General features: G+C 39.1%; 2 protein-coding genes across 4 annotated transcripts in view; one reads left to right on the forward strand and one right to left on the reverse strand.

Annotated features, from left to right (window-relative positions):
• The window catches only part of ccdc148 (coiled-coil domain containing 148), a 28117-nt gene extending 24804 nt beyond the window's left edge, over positions 1 to 3313 (reverse strand). Inside the window, exons 1-3 of the mRNA XM_022741360.1 lie at positions 3285 to 3313; positions 1279 to 1367; positions 716 to 837 (exon numbers count right to left, since the gene is read on the reverse strand). Of these exons, the coding sequence (XP_022597081.1) occupies positions 716 to 837; positions 1279 to 1336 (180 nt within the window). The 5' untranslated portion in view covers positions 1337 to 1367; positions 3285 to 3313. The remainder of the gene's footprint in view (positions 1 to 715; positions 838 to 1278; positions 1368 to 3284) is intronic.
• Positions 2741 to 14835, forward strand: part of pkp4 (plakophilin 4) — a 77480-nt gene continuing 65385 nt past the window's right edge. For 2 of the 3 annotated variants that reach the window (XM_022741356.1, XM_022741358.1), the window contains exon 1: positions 2741 to 2895. The gene's annotated coding sequence lies outside the window, so the exon portion shown is untranslated. Of the gene's footprint in view, positions 2896 to 12362; positions 12376 to 14835 lie in introns of those variants that run through there. The other variant, XM_022741357.1, reaches the window with a different exon arrangement.

A 14835-nucleotide genomic window follows, 5' to 3' on the forward strand; every position in this document is an offset into this window, starting at 1 on the left:
AATGAGAGATGCTCCGAAAGCTTGCCTTTCAGCAGGGTGACCGAATGTAAACATAGCCCATCTTATCTAGGTTATGCAGAGAGCAGGGCTGAAAGAAGCCATGGGCAACCATAATGATACTAAAAGGCTTCTGACACAGTTTACCAATTAAAACACCGCAGGTCTAACAACCTAATCTCAATTGCCCCTAGTATTAACTTTTTGCTCTGCTCAGAGTCAGATGATTGTGAACTTCAAACAGTTTTATAGAAAATGAAGAGCAGCCAAATGAATATTCATGAAACTGACAATGCTATTGTGTATGACAGTGATATTACTGCTCTGTTTCATGTTGTTGGACAAACTATAAAGGTTGTGAAATGCCTGTTTTGTATGAAATGAAATCCCCTTACATTGTGTTGTTTGCAAGAAAGAGCAGAGAAAGGTAGACAAATAGAAAGCAATGGTGCTATTTAGAACTACTTGAGACATGCTGTTCTTTCACCTCACATTAAAACCAGGTTTCTGTCAGTTCCCGCTCTTCCTGTGGTAGGTCATGAGGACTGTTTGCTCATTTTTATCATAGTGTTGAAAAACATTTTTTATAATAGTGTTAATGCATATACCTCTTCATTTGCTTCTGAATCACCATGTTATTAAATTTATCAAGAATTGATTTTATAATAGCGTTGCTGTTTTAAGTGCAAGCATGATTTTGACAATGACCAAAATTTACCTTTTGTCCAATTAGATCAGACTCCAGACGTTTGGCATCAACAATAGCTTGTAGTCTTTTATATTCACCCGGTTTGTACTTTGAGCTGCAGAGACCATTTTTCATCCGCAGTGTCAGTTTTTCTGCATGGATGAAAGCAAATGATATGGCTGAATTAGGATCATTGGAATTGTTGAAAGTCTCATCACTTTTGATGTCTGAAGCAAAGTCTTTATGCTGACTTCAGCAAAGAAAGAAATAAAGGTAAAGACAGAGAGCAGCACCAGCTGAGCACTAATGGATTGTATGGGTAATTCAGAAATGACTGCATGAAAGGGAGTTGTATGGAGGGGAAGGAGCAGAGCAAACTAAATGTGGCAGACAGTTTTTTGAAGAAGTTCAGCTGTGACACAAAGAGGCAGGTGAATAAACATAAGCAATACTGCCTCTGACTAAAGCATCAAAGACTTGACAGTACCTGGAGTATTTTAACATGAGGACTACGGGTCAAATCTGTTCAACACGTAAGAGGGTCACTATGTCACAAGTCAGCAATGTTTCAGACCCATTTCTCACTGACTTACCCACATCTTCTGCTCTGTAGTGTGTGATGAACATATGCACATCTCTTTCACTCATCATTATAGCGCTCTACTTTCATGCACTGTAGTGCCTGCAAGATAAAAAAAAAAAATCACTGCATGTGAAAAATACAAAGGCTCTGCAAACCCTGATAAAAGACAACATTCAACTGTGCAGGTAGCAGGCTTTAGTGGGGTCATTCAAAGGATCCACAGGAGACTATAGGCCAAAAGCAATAAAGCCCATCAAAAACCAAACTTTGCCATCAAGGTCTTAGTGACATTGCGTAAATATCAGTCGGCTCTCACAAGTTTTAGAGTTTGGGTGGAGACAGATGGTGCACCCAGTGTGATCAGATATGCCGCTGGAACATCTCTGTGTCTTTGTTTTGGATTAAACTTTGAAAAATACTGGCCACACAGGTGTTGTGTCAGTTAAGGTATACAATGTGTGATTATAGGTGGTTGATGTTAAGGGTGCAGGAATGGATTTAATCTGAGTGAAATGAAAATTAACACTCTGTTCTACACCCACTGAACATAATTTTTGCTTAAGTCTCCAGCAGATATAAAGGTAATCACAGAGCAAGATTATTAGTTTTCAGTGTATGGAAAACTAAGGTTAGGATTCAGGACATAATAGCTGCTTAACATTAGCTGTTGGTTTTCACAGGATGATTGTTGGTACTTAAAAGGTAACTGTAGCATTAAACCTTAGGATAGACCACTTGCCTTTCTATTTTTTTCCAAAGCAGCGAGTTTGGAGCTGAAACTATTCAATTAATGGCTTACTTAATCAATAACAATTTTAATATTGCATTAATTGTTTCAGTCACTTATTGGCAGAAATGTCCCAAACTCATTGCTTTCAATTTCTCAAGTGTAAGTAAACATTTGCCAACTTGGGCTCTACGAAATGGTGATAGGTAATTTCCACAAGTTACTCGATTGACTGAGAAAATACTCGACTGATAATCGAAAATAACGGTTGCAGCAATAATATAAGGTAAGTTCACCGGTAAGACTGTGGAAGAACTTATACACAAACTTACAAAAGAACAGCGGAGCAGTTGTTTTATTATCTTGTCAGTTAGCTATGTCTACACTCCTGAAGTCACACAAATGAGATACAAGACAAACACGTTTTACAGAACCTCGTAAATAACAAAATGCAACACACATGACTAGTATTTAGTCCCTGCTATGTGATTAAAATGAACATTTACACACTAAAGCCTAGCTTACCTTGTGCTATCCTTCTCTGTACAGTGTATAGGTTGACAAAATTTGTAACCAAGGAAACTATCATCTCTTCTCTTATTGGTTAATTCAACGACGCGAACCTCCTCTTGAACACCCCCGCTCCCATTGCAACCAATCAGGAGTGCGCACTCCTTTCCCACATTCCCACTGACGTCATGCACGCTTGCATAGCCTAGGACTGTGCTGGTGGAAGCAGGGAGCAGCGGAGGGGTCGTCTTCGTCTTCTTCTCGGCTATGGAGGCGAGTTTCACTCTTCCACATGCATGGGACTAAACGACGGGAGTTTACCGATGAAGTTCCATGTTCCAATGTACATCCGAGCCGCAGCTCAGCCAGCTCAACAACAGTCCTCTTAAGGTATTTAACTGCTTTTTTCCGCTCCTTCACTAACTGCAGGGTAATTGGAGGAGAACCTAAGGGAAAATGAACTCGTCTGTGCGCAAGGCAGGAGAGTATGCACTGCTGCTTGAACTCAGAAAGTCTTCAATTCACATCGAAAAGAAAGTGGTAGCTTTTGTACGTGTGTGGCACAAGAGAAGCTTCTTTAGGCTTCTTCTCGGTGGGGGAGAATCTAATACTACGCTAATCTTGTTCTTGTGACCGATTCATCGCCAACAACGCACACCTTTGAGGGACCTTCACGCTCTGTCTTCCACGTAACGCCTATGAAAACTTAGCCGGCCAACGAACTGAAACTGTTTCGGTGTTAGTTTTCCAGTATTAAAAAATAAACCTCCCAAACTCACCTTGTTCTCATGTTGCCCTTGAAAGCGTTTAGCTCAGTGGTGAAGGAAAAAGCAGGTGAGCTTAGAGTGTGGGAATCTCTGGAATGCGAGGTCGCCGAGGGGCGGAGACCCAGACACTCTTCGCCCGTAAGATAAACTTACCTTTACCTCGCGTTTACTCGCTACACTCAAAGTACGCCATATTTAATGACCCTAATCTGCATTTTAAGCAGATGCGTCCCTTTTAACCTGAACCGTGACGTTCATTGGTTTGTATTGTGCATGAACAACCAACCTTTTTAGGACAAGATGGACTCACCTTTATTCCCTGAGAGGCTGTCAAAGAAATAGTCAAATTATCTGCCCTAATGCATTAAAGTGCAGCATTCATTTAGTCTGGTTGATTAGGTAGCTAGTGTTTATTCCATTAGACAAGGCATATGTCCATTATCATGTCCCACTTTGGTTTTAAAAGTGGGTGTGATTTGATGTGCACTATATTAAATGTACGTCTCATACAACATAAAAACCTTTGCTCAGTCTTCAGCTCATATTTCTTATAACCCATTGCTTGTCTGTATGAACTGTCACTAAAATCCTAGTGTGAGAAATGCAATTGCAAGGAAAATAATTTTACATTTAACTTAAATCCCTCTGTGTCATGTTTAAGTCTCTCTAAAACCAAGGCAAGGAAAAAGCTTGAAGAAGCATTTATTAATTTTGTTATGATGGATATGCACCAAAGGTCAAGATTCATGCTCCTGTTATCACATGAAAGATGCTGGAAGCAGTGCTTCAAGTCTTTCCTGTTGCCATGCAGACGTGGAAAGGTTATCTGCCTTCATCACTGATGTGACCATATTGCAGGTTAATTTTATTTCAGCCACTTAACAGTGGGAGTGCATATGGCAAACAAGATCATATGTGAACTCTGTCTCACACTCACTCAATCTGACACACACATGCACACACACCCAAGAGGAATCTCTAGGTTTCTCCCCTCGTGATTCACATTAGTGCACAAGACACACACAGTCACACAGCTGACAACCATTGAGGGTGGTTTACTGTGGAATTGCAACAACAGCGGGATGTTGTTTTGAAGAGTCAAACTCGCCCTCTGTTTGTGTGTGTGTGTTTTTGGTAGTTTCTGCTTGTACTTTGAGCAGTGACACTGTTTGGGACAAGGAAAGAGGTTTTAGCAGGTCAGACATGCTGCCAACCTGTTGTCAGTTTCATTTGTCCTACTCCTTGTTGTGTATCACTCTGGTTGTACAAGATAGTGATGCATGTTTTTGAAACTTTCCTTATAGATTATGCGGGGGCTTGTAGATGTTAAAAAAAGGTATTGTTTGCACGAAAAACGATTTCTGCCACAGTAGACAAAAACACAACTATGCTTACAAAATACCTTTAGTGTGATCGTTTGACCCAGTCGTCATGCTGAGTTCTTTTTAATGGGAAATGACAATAGTTGAATAGTTTAGCGCTCTTTGGCGGGCCTCTCTTCCTTGAATTTTTTTCACTCCTTAATTCTGGCCCAACATCAAGGCTTAAAGCCTCACCCTTATGTTACATGTCAGATTTACTTTTTTCTGCTATGATCAAAAAGTATTCCCCCTTTTTTAAGAATTTTCAGTCTCCACCTCACAGCGTGGTTGTTTAGTTAATTGTCATATGTCTGTGCAAGTATGTTTGTATTTAAGTGTGAAGTGCTGACATATCAGCTTCTTCCCTCAGCCAGTCAAGGGAATTTTTTAGTGTAGCATCCCATGTGGACAGTTCAGTCAATCAAGTACTCTTAAAAGTTGAGCTTTTACTGAGTGGCAGTCAGCTTTTTGTGTTTTATGTATTCCATGTATTCTGTGACCAACCCTTAAGTCTATCTTGTATGATATTACTGCATTTATAACACAAATGTTGAATTTGAAGGCATAGATACATATGTACTGTTCACTCTCTCAAAAGCATAATTTACTGTGTAATAATAATAATTTGAGAGTACACATAGTGATGCAGATTCAAAAGTGTGAGAGAGAGTTTTTTTGTCTGGAAGTTCTCTCTGCTACTATGTTGTGGCTCCAGTGGGGGATGGTAATAATAGTTCATAGTAGCAATCAACTGAAAAAAAGGTTTTATGCATCCTTTGGTGTGGAAATTATTTTTTTTTTCATCATATCCACCTCACATAGCTTCTTTCCATCCCACATTTGCATGGTTTGGTCTAAAGAGAGTTGGTATTACTCTCCTGGCCCCCTTGAGAACAAGCTATGTAAAAGGGTAGGGAATTTCCATTGTGAACTTTATATCTATCTTTGTTATATCAATTTTAAGAGTTCTAAATAAAACAATGAGCATAGATTATTAAAAAATATTCATTTTTAATATCTAAAACTATATTGTCAAGATTCAAGTAATGATATGCAGGGGGGTTTCAAACTTAACTGTTCATCATAAATTTGCAGCATAGCCCACTCCTATGTGAGGAATGCTGTCCTGTCATATGTAAAATAAACAAACAAATTAAATCAAACTAATTAAAGAACCATAATTCATGTATAGAGGGTATTCAGCCTTGCAGTGGCTTGTGTGAATAAGCCTTGACATGTGCGGCTGCTGGCTGATTGTTGATCTAACTGGATATGTAGATAGATTCCTGAAAGAGCCTCAGATTTCATGCTTTGGTTGGATCCCGGACAGCTAAAGATAATACAGAACACAAAGCATGTCAGCGCTTTCAGAGATTAGGTGCACAATAGATTTTTGTCCAGTAAAATAGCCCTCCATGGACCTGACATGCTGAGTCTGAAAGACAGACACTCATCCGTGTCTGCTATGTGGACAGCAGCTTTGGAGGGACAGAGCTTTTCCACTGTCTTTTGCTCCACGTAAAGCCTTACTGCTGAAGTCTTCCTGCAACTTCATTGCTAAAACCATCCCATCAATCTAAACCTATCAGCTTCAGAATGACCTCAACAGGGCACATAATACCTTGTTGAATATTTCAAAGTGCTACTCACATTATCACCCCAGGCGAAAGCTCTCTCTTTGCTGATGGTAAAAGGAGGAGTGGTACAGGAGTCCATCCCAGTGGAGTACATGGCATAATGAATAAACACCCAAACATGTCATGAACTAGAATGACGATTGATGCTGAATGGGGAATTTTTGAACCAGATGCCATACTTGTAGACAACTCAACAATCTTTATACACAAGGCTTTTGTTTAGAATGAGTGTACTTTTAGGTGTTTCTAGGTCAGAAAGCACTAAATTTTTGATTTATATAAATTTTTTTGTTTGATTGATTCTTTAGTCGGGGAAATGTCAGAATGGCTTAATTGAAATTGAATTTTTGGTCTGACCAACTGTCTTCACACTCAGAGATGTCCATTTACAATCCAGACAACCAGCCACTCTCCCAGTAGCCAAAGTGTAACCACCAAATGTTTGGCATGTTCAGCTTGATAAATGACTCAGAGAATTGGCTCTCTTTCAATCAGATTAATCTGATTTAATTTTCAGTCAATTGACTAATTTCTTAATTGACTTATTGTTTCAGCACATGAGCTAACTAAAGCTGTATGCGTCTTGGTTGCGGCTTTTTAAAAGCTCAAATCGCTTGTTTGTGGGATTAGGTTTCACCCCAAAGTGGAATGTGAGCGGACGGTGGCTGAATTTAGTCAGAAGGTGAAGGCATCTCCCCAATGTCAGGTTACATTCTAGTGACCATGACAGTTATGCTACTTCCCAGACTACAACTGGAAACTGAAATGATCTGTGGGATTTGTCTGCCTCACCTATTTCCATAAAAGTCTGCAAAGAGGCAGAAAATTCACTTCTTAAATGTCAAGGCATTTAAAAGATTGCAACAAAGTAAAATTACCTCTGAAAAGGGGAGTTGTTGACATTGGAAACGAACAAATACAGTTCAAGAACATGGCATTTGAAATGGCATTTTATAGATCCTATGCTATGCATTTGGTTGTGGAATTGTGAGGCAGATGTGGGCTGTGATATCAAAGCTTATACTGTATTTTTTCTTGCTCTGTTAGAGTAACTTGATATTGTGACAACATCAAAGCTGACAAACCTGTAGCCTTGAGGCAATGGTGCCCAGATTTATATGATTTGTATGAATGAGACACTGGTCTTGGAGGTTTTCTTCTTTCTGTAGCAGAAAACTTACTCCAAGAAGCAAAAAATAACCCACAATTGTTGGCAGTTTTTCTATAAGGCCTAAAGTGTGACTATAACTGTTATGCTACCAGTTTACAAACTCATCCAACCTGTTAAAGAGCTTGGTCTTGTCAGAGGGAGAACTGTTTTTCATGGCATCTGAAGTGCACTCTCCCCTGCATGCATCAGTAAACCAGAACAATGCCAAGTCCTCTTATTTTTGGATGGACATTCATTCCCAGGTGCTCACACATCATTTTAAAGTTTCCTGCTGTAGTTCAGATAAATCCAGAAAAGATGAAAGAAACATTACTCACACACAGTATTGTGGCTATCAGGATAGGAAATTGCATATTGATATGTCTTACATTAGATATATAAAAATTTTTTTGCAGAAATATCTCTGTGATATGATGAACATGATGGCACTCACACTTCTGGGTCTGTAGCACCCTAAGGATATAAATTGTAGAAAATGCCTCAAATAAAACTATATGTACCTCTGCAGAGCTGCGAAGTCATACACCTCCTCCATGAATCATTACAGAGTACAACTAAGGGGGAATTTATTTTACTAACTTGTGGGGTGTGATTTATTTTTTCAATTAAATCCCCTTTGATAGATTACCCATATAGTGCCATCTAACAGAAATCCTACCTTCCACTCACTATGCAGTGACATTGCAGTCAGAGATATTCGCCTTTTTGTCAGTCTGTGTCCCAGGAATTTCTGATGAACTGTGCCAATATATTAAAAACCCTGCATATCAAATACAGTAGACAGCATACTCACCTGAACTAAATCCTTGTTTTAAAAGGCCAGCTGGTGCTGGTTGGCTGACCTGACATTTTCTTAAGTAACTAAATTCCGTCCGTCTTTCTGCATCATGGTTCGATGCGTGTCAGTGTCCTGATAGTTAAGAAACAGATTTCACCCATTTCATTTATTCCAGTTTTACTCTCTGAGGGTTTTCTCTGGGTTTTGTTTTCCATTCATATCAGCTTGGATCCGAATGATTTTGATCTCACTTTATTGTTACAGTCCTTGGCAATTAGACCAGTTTTGGTTAACTTTACTCAAGCACTCTGTTAAATGGAGCTGGCACTGAAATATGCAACCCATTTCTTTATTGAGATAAGTATCTTATTTCTGTCATCAGTGACTCGAACTTTGACAACTTTAATAACAGGCACATCAGTTGTAAGATTCACCTCAACCATAGATGTATTAAATAGAACAGAAAACCATGTTGATGGTGGCCCATTCATTCCTGTAAACGTTGCTCACTGGGCACATACACCTAAAAGATGTCACAGGCTTCCTCACTTTTCCTTGTTTTTGGGCTCACAGAGCATGTGCACTACAGTCCTCCATTTGAGCTGCAAAGAGCATGTGTGTCCAAGATTTATGCTGGCTGACCCGACTGACTTCGTGTTGGCTCCCCGCACACATGAATGGGATAAAATAACTTAATTGTGAAGCTATTCTAAACGTTCCAAATGTTATTGGACCAAATGGATTACAAAAATGTATTCTCCATTTTACATTTGGCTCCTTTTCCAAAGATTGTTTATGTGAAAAATGCTTTTTGTGTCAGTGTGTGTCACAGAAAGAACTTGAAAACACCAACATTGCTTCACAGTCTGGCTCTGTCCCTCGGGGCTTGAGTTCAATAGTAACATGTTAGCTTGTGATTGTCCACGGTAAGGAATGGTTCCCAATACCAATAAAAGGTCTTTATTTTTGCTCTCATTGCCTCATTTGCAGAGTTATTCACAGTAACTTGCATGAAACATGTGAAACATCTCACATTTTTACTGCCCACCAAAGGGTAGTTGCAAAATAATCAATATTCAGATCATTTCTGTTCACCCTTTATTTATTTACTTTACTAACTTTATTTTGACTTCATTGTTGATTTCCAGGAGAAAACAAATGTTAAAGTCAAGTTAATGTAAGGCAGAGCTCAGCTAATGCTTAGCCACCCGCTGAAGGGACTGTCTGAGGTGTACAGATATAGATTAGGTTTTCTCTCAGGACTTTTAGGGATCATTTTCCAACCTGCAGGCCAAAGCTAGAGGAGGCTCAAAGAAGTGGTAAATACCTTTTTGGAGTGCATGTTATTTCAGTCAGCTTAGCTGCTTAAAAATATGTTATTAGCATTGGGGTATTTCTATTGTAAATAGTCAAATAAGCTAAATTGTCACTGTTGTCAACATCAAGACAAAAATTGTGGTTAAGTAATGTGACTTTCAAGGAGCCACTTACTTTATAGAAGTTACTAAAAGCAGGAATTTTTGTCAAAAAATGCACCCTTACCATTACGCTGTTAGCAATACACCAGGACAAATAGCCCTAACACTAAGGCCAGAAGGCCTTGAAGTTGTGGTCGTAAACAGTACCATAATTTCTTAATGTCTTGACTTGTGTCAGTCAGGACTTTTCTTCATATTGATCACTGTTTCTGTCAAACTGTTTTTGGTGCAGTTATCAGTAGCCGCACTCAAATTTGAATGGTTAGCAGCACGTTGCTCCATGACCCCTGTCTCTCCACTCCGAAGCACAGAACACCGAGTAGGCAGTGCTAATGCAAATCAGCCATCAGGATGCACATGTCTAGGCCTCTGCATATCCATCTCCTTCTTTAAGCTGGTTCCATACAACAAAAGTTCCTGTGTTTTGTTTTTCAAAGTTCACCAGAGTTCAGAAGTCAGTGTCACTGCACAGAGGAATTTAATCTTTCAATCTCAATATTTTATTCTTATTTTCTTGATTAGCTTGTTCAAAGCTTGAAACCAGAAGACCAGCATGTATTTATACAGCTCTAGAGCTGGACCTTGTTAATCATAATGAAATGAAGAGTAGCTTTTTGTCAATAAACTGATAATTTTTTCATCTTAAGGCAGAAAAGCTATTATGAATCCCAGAAAATAGCAATGGTCAATGATGCACTTCCCAACCCATTCAAATTATTCTTAATTGAACTAAACATGTAAACCATGTGGAATGAAACTGTAAATTGCCTAGATTGTCATTCCTAGAGTTCATCTCAGTTCACCATCAATAGTAAATCGTAGTGGATACGATAGGCAATCTGTTATCAGTAACGTTTTTTATACATGGTTGCACGCTTACAAACAAAACTGCTACAAAGATTGCTGATTATCCTTTTCAGTCAGACTGCAGGTGTTTGGTTTTGGTTTACATGAAATGTTGGGACAAGCAGCGTGCTGACAGGAATGTCAGTAGGACAGAGCAGTTGGTGTTGTGATAACAGCAATATGTATGCTGTTCTTTTATATTGTGTTGTCATGTTAAGATGTTTGTGATTTCAACTAACTTTTGCCATTATGGAAATAAAAAGTATTTTAACATCAACCTGTTTTTTGTAACTGGATCACTCTTTTCGGGGTGAAAAGATATAGTTCCCTCACAACACAAAAACATATGTAGACATGGACAAAACTGTGATAATATTAATAATCTTGACACATGAAATGTGTCAGAGCAAGGTGTATGTATGACAGTAGACGTAAGAGCCATCCGCTTTTATCTCCCAATTCATCACAACAGATCTTCAAAATTATCGTTTTTATTAAGAAGCAGTCAGCTAAATTAGACTTTTACAATTCATAGCTATGTGATTGATTATTTTTCTGTGGGTAGTTCATCTCTCGCTGTAATCGGTCTCAATAAAAAGTGCTGAGTGAGCTCAGTTATTCACCTCTGAGACACCTTGCATTGTGGAGATCCAGGACACTGCCAATAGCATTGCACTTGTTATGCTAATTTTCCTTCTCAATTTTTGTCATTCGGATGAGCATGGTATTTCTGTCAGACCTCTCTCCCAGAATCCTGCATGATATAAAATTTAAACACGTTCATTTGATAACCATATGATATGCTCAGCAGTGGGAAAATGATTGACACAGCAAATGGAGCGTGGAGTGTTGATAAAACTTGCAGAATTGATTAAACACATTTTTAACTGAACTGTTAAATGAGGTTAGATAATGAACATACCAAGCCATGATCAAATCCTTTTCATTCAACATTGACAATTAGCTTAGTGCATGAAATCTTTTACATTTGTCTTGTGTCTTATCTGTCGTACAAGGAATGAATTTTTGTTTTGACTTCACATGAGATATACACAGCATTATGCTATAATTCCTTCTTGGGAGTCATTGCTGCTGTAGTTGTTGTGTTTGCATTGTAACTGTATGCAAAAAGGCATTAGGGTGTTAAATGTATTCGTCTAACAATGTGTGACAGGATGAAGCACGTCTGTCTAGCACAAACCCAGATTCTACTTAAGGGATTTACATCCAATCAGAATAATTTATGTCCCGTTCTGTCACAACATATTACCAGTGATGACATGTTGGAAACAGCTGATGAACCTGCAGTTGAGCCTCTCTGCTCCCCATTAGATGAGGTATTGTTGTGAGGAAATGATTTTGAGGGTGAATGATCACTGTGGGAAGTTGTTCCTGGAAGGTTAGTCTTGTGTTTTTACTGCTGCGCAGTGCAAACATGGATTATTTGGACTGCAGTCATCTTCCCCGTGCCCTCTTTGAGTAAACATATCTAGCCAGATAAAGTGCAGCCCAGAGAGTTTGGATGTGGTGTGTGGCATTAGTCTGTGCAGGTTTGTGTGTTGTGTAGATGGTTAAATGACTGTATTTCCTGCCTTTACTTGGAGACAAGCCCTGCCCTGTGGATACACATGCTCAGATAGGCCTCAGGTTATTGCAACATGTGTCAGGGTGAGGTTAACGGTGTGATGTGGGCATGGGTGCAGCTTCTGAGTGATTTCTTTTCATGCCCACTTTGTTGAGAAGGTGGATGAGTATGAAGTTGGACTATTGTCTTCACTCCATTTAGCCTCATATTTTTCACCTTGTTTTATTCGATAGCAACCAGAGGACAGGTATGTGTCTGTTTAAAGGAGGTTACATCATTCTCTGCTTATTCTGTGTAATGATTGATAGAGTTATTGTGTATGCATGTGAGACTGTTTTTTCGTCGGAAATGAGACATTCCTTTGCTTTTGGGTGTGTTAATATGAGCAAAGCATTTTCAGCTGTTGAGAAAGTCAAACATCGAGGGATCTAATAATAACATTTTGTGTTTCTGCTGGCAAATCCATCATGTGGGACACTTGCCGAGAATTTGTCATCCTCCTTAAAAGAATTTTCCACATGTGGCATCTAGGAAGAAGGCACTGTATGTTGATACTTAGAGAAGTATACTGCCTGAGGTTAAGGTTAATCGGTGACATGCAGTATCTATAGGACGAGTTGTATATTAGTATTACCCACATTCTGAAACCAGCTCAGAGCCATTACTTTGGTCAGGGCCTCAGTCAGCAATTCCTAACCACATGTTTATCCCAACAGTGTGTGCAGTAGGGGATTTCAGAAATGGTTTAAGAATTCAGCAACTTGCTATGGAACATAATGTGGCTGTTGTGAATGGTTTTCTGAGCTGATGCAAAAAGGTTTCTGTATGTCGCTCTATTTATTGAGGCTGAAATATATTATTGTTTTTCCTGGCGAATTATACTGGACCATGTTAGTTTTATTCAGGGAAGTCAATACAGTGTTAGAAAGAAGCAATTAAGCATTTTGAGTCTTTGGGGATGTGGTAGCTGCTGAGAGATTAGTAATGGGACTGTATGTCTCCCTACAGAGATTTTACATGCTGCATAATGCTGCTAGTTTACTCTAGATATGTTATAAGCCATCATGTGCCACAGGGGCCTGAGTGTATGTGGGTTTTCATCTGATCAGCCCCTCGTGCTCAGATTAAAGGTGGCTGCCCTCTTTTTGGAAGCCACGGTGAATCCAGCTGTTCTGCGCAGGTTTTAGGCACTTGTGAAAAAATGTTGTAAATTAGGGATGCTTTCAAGAATAATGTCATGAATAGTTTTTATTATCAGTTAACTTCATATAAAGAGCAGCAAAAAAAGAAAAATCAAATCAACATTTAGTGTGGCCACCCTTTGCCTTTAACACAGCACTAACTCCCCTGGGTACCTGTGCACAGTTTTTCAAGGTTCTATGGATGCCTAACCATCAGTTGCAGGGCTCCTTGTTCTTCTTGTCTCTGAAGATAGTTCTTTATGTCTCTGGCTGCATGTTTGGGGTTGCAGAATGAACCGGGAACAATGAGATTCCTCCCAGATGGTCTTGCGTGATTGCCTATATATCAAGTGCATACTTTGACGACTTCATGTTTGTTTCGGACATCCTGAGGGTGGATGAGCTGGAGAGACAGAGGTTTAATGGGATGTTAAGCTCTATACACTGTAAAATTTTTATTAGATTACTACACACAACGTAGCTCTTACGAGTAGATATTTCGTAATTTCACTCCATGGATTGCCAAGTTTGATTCCATATATAGGATTCAAATTGAGTTTTAAGAAGATGGCAATTAACTACAACCTATCACTGTTTTTCTCTCCAAAAAAAGGAGCTGCAGATAAGAGAGGTGTAGCACTGTTGTAGATTTACCTTAGGTAGCTCTCAGCTCTCTTTGTGCTGTAGATTTCCCAACCCTTTTCAGCTCACCAAGTCGGTGCAATCAGCATTTAAACTGCTGCTTCTCCCAGACTCCTCTCCACTGAAATTCAGGCTGATATATAATTATTTCACAGCTCATCTCAATTTGTCTGTGTTGAATTACTGTGACCTGGTGTCACTCAGCCTCCTGAAGACAAACCTTCCTTCCGCTGACTGACAGACAATGGGTCTTTTGACTTACAGGAACACGGCATTCAGGTGATGGCAGTTTATCTCCAATTGAAGTAAAAGTGAGAAATGAAAGGAATATGTAAGTCAGCGCATTTACGTGCACTTAAGTCATGTGTTTCCTGTGGGATTTCTGCAGTAACATTTGATGTCATGTAAGTAATAAGGGATTCAGATAACACTGTAACAAGGCTAGTTTTTTGTTAGGGAAACCTGATCTCTCAGCCATGTATGTTTTTAACCAGGTTTCCAACAGGGTTTTTGTAAGAGCACATGAAATAACTGCATGACAAAACACGTAAGACAGGTAGTATCAATGTGACAGCAGTGCAGTGGCATGAAAGGAAAAAATAAAATGGTCAAATTGAAAGTCAGACTAAAACTGAAACTGAAACAAATAAGTCTATATGAAGTTACGTTCTGAGTGTTTAACTGCAGGCTATTTTTAAATTCAGATACATGCCACAATACAGTCAGGAAAACTGCTCTTTAGGCTGTAGTTTTGGCTCAAAATAGGCCGTATAAGCAATGTGCTTACTGACAAGCTGAATGTAAACATAGGTGTTACAATAACCATGTTATTGTGGAGAATGTACAGGTATATTCCCGTTTCCTCCTTTAACCTTATTTCTCTC

The sequence above is a fragment of the Seriola dumerili genome, unplaced genomic scaffold (assembly GCF_002260705.1).
Source record: "Seriola dumerili isolate Sdu_G_001 unplaced genomic scaffold, Sdu_1.0 BDQW01000052.1, whole genome shotgun sequence".
In the NCBI taxonomy this organism is placed as follows: domain Eukaryota; kingdom Metazoa; phylum Chordata; class Actinopteri; order Carangiformes; family Carangidae; genus Seriola; species Seriola dumerili.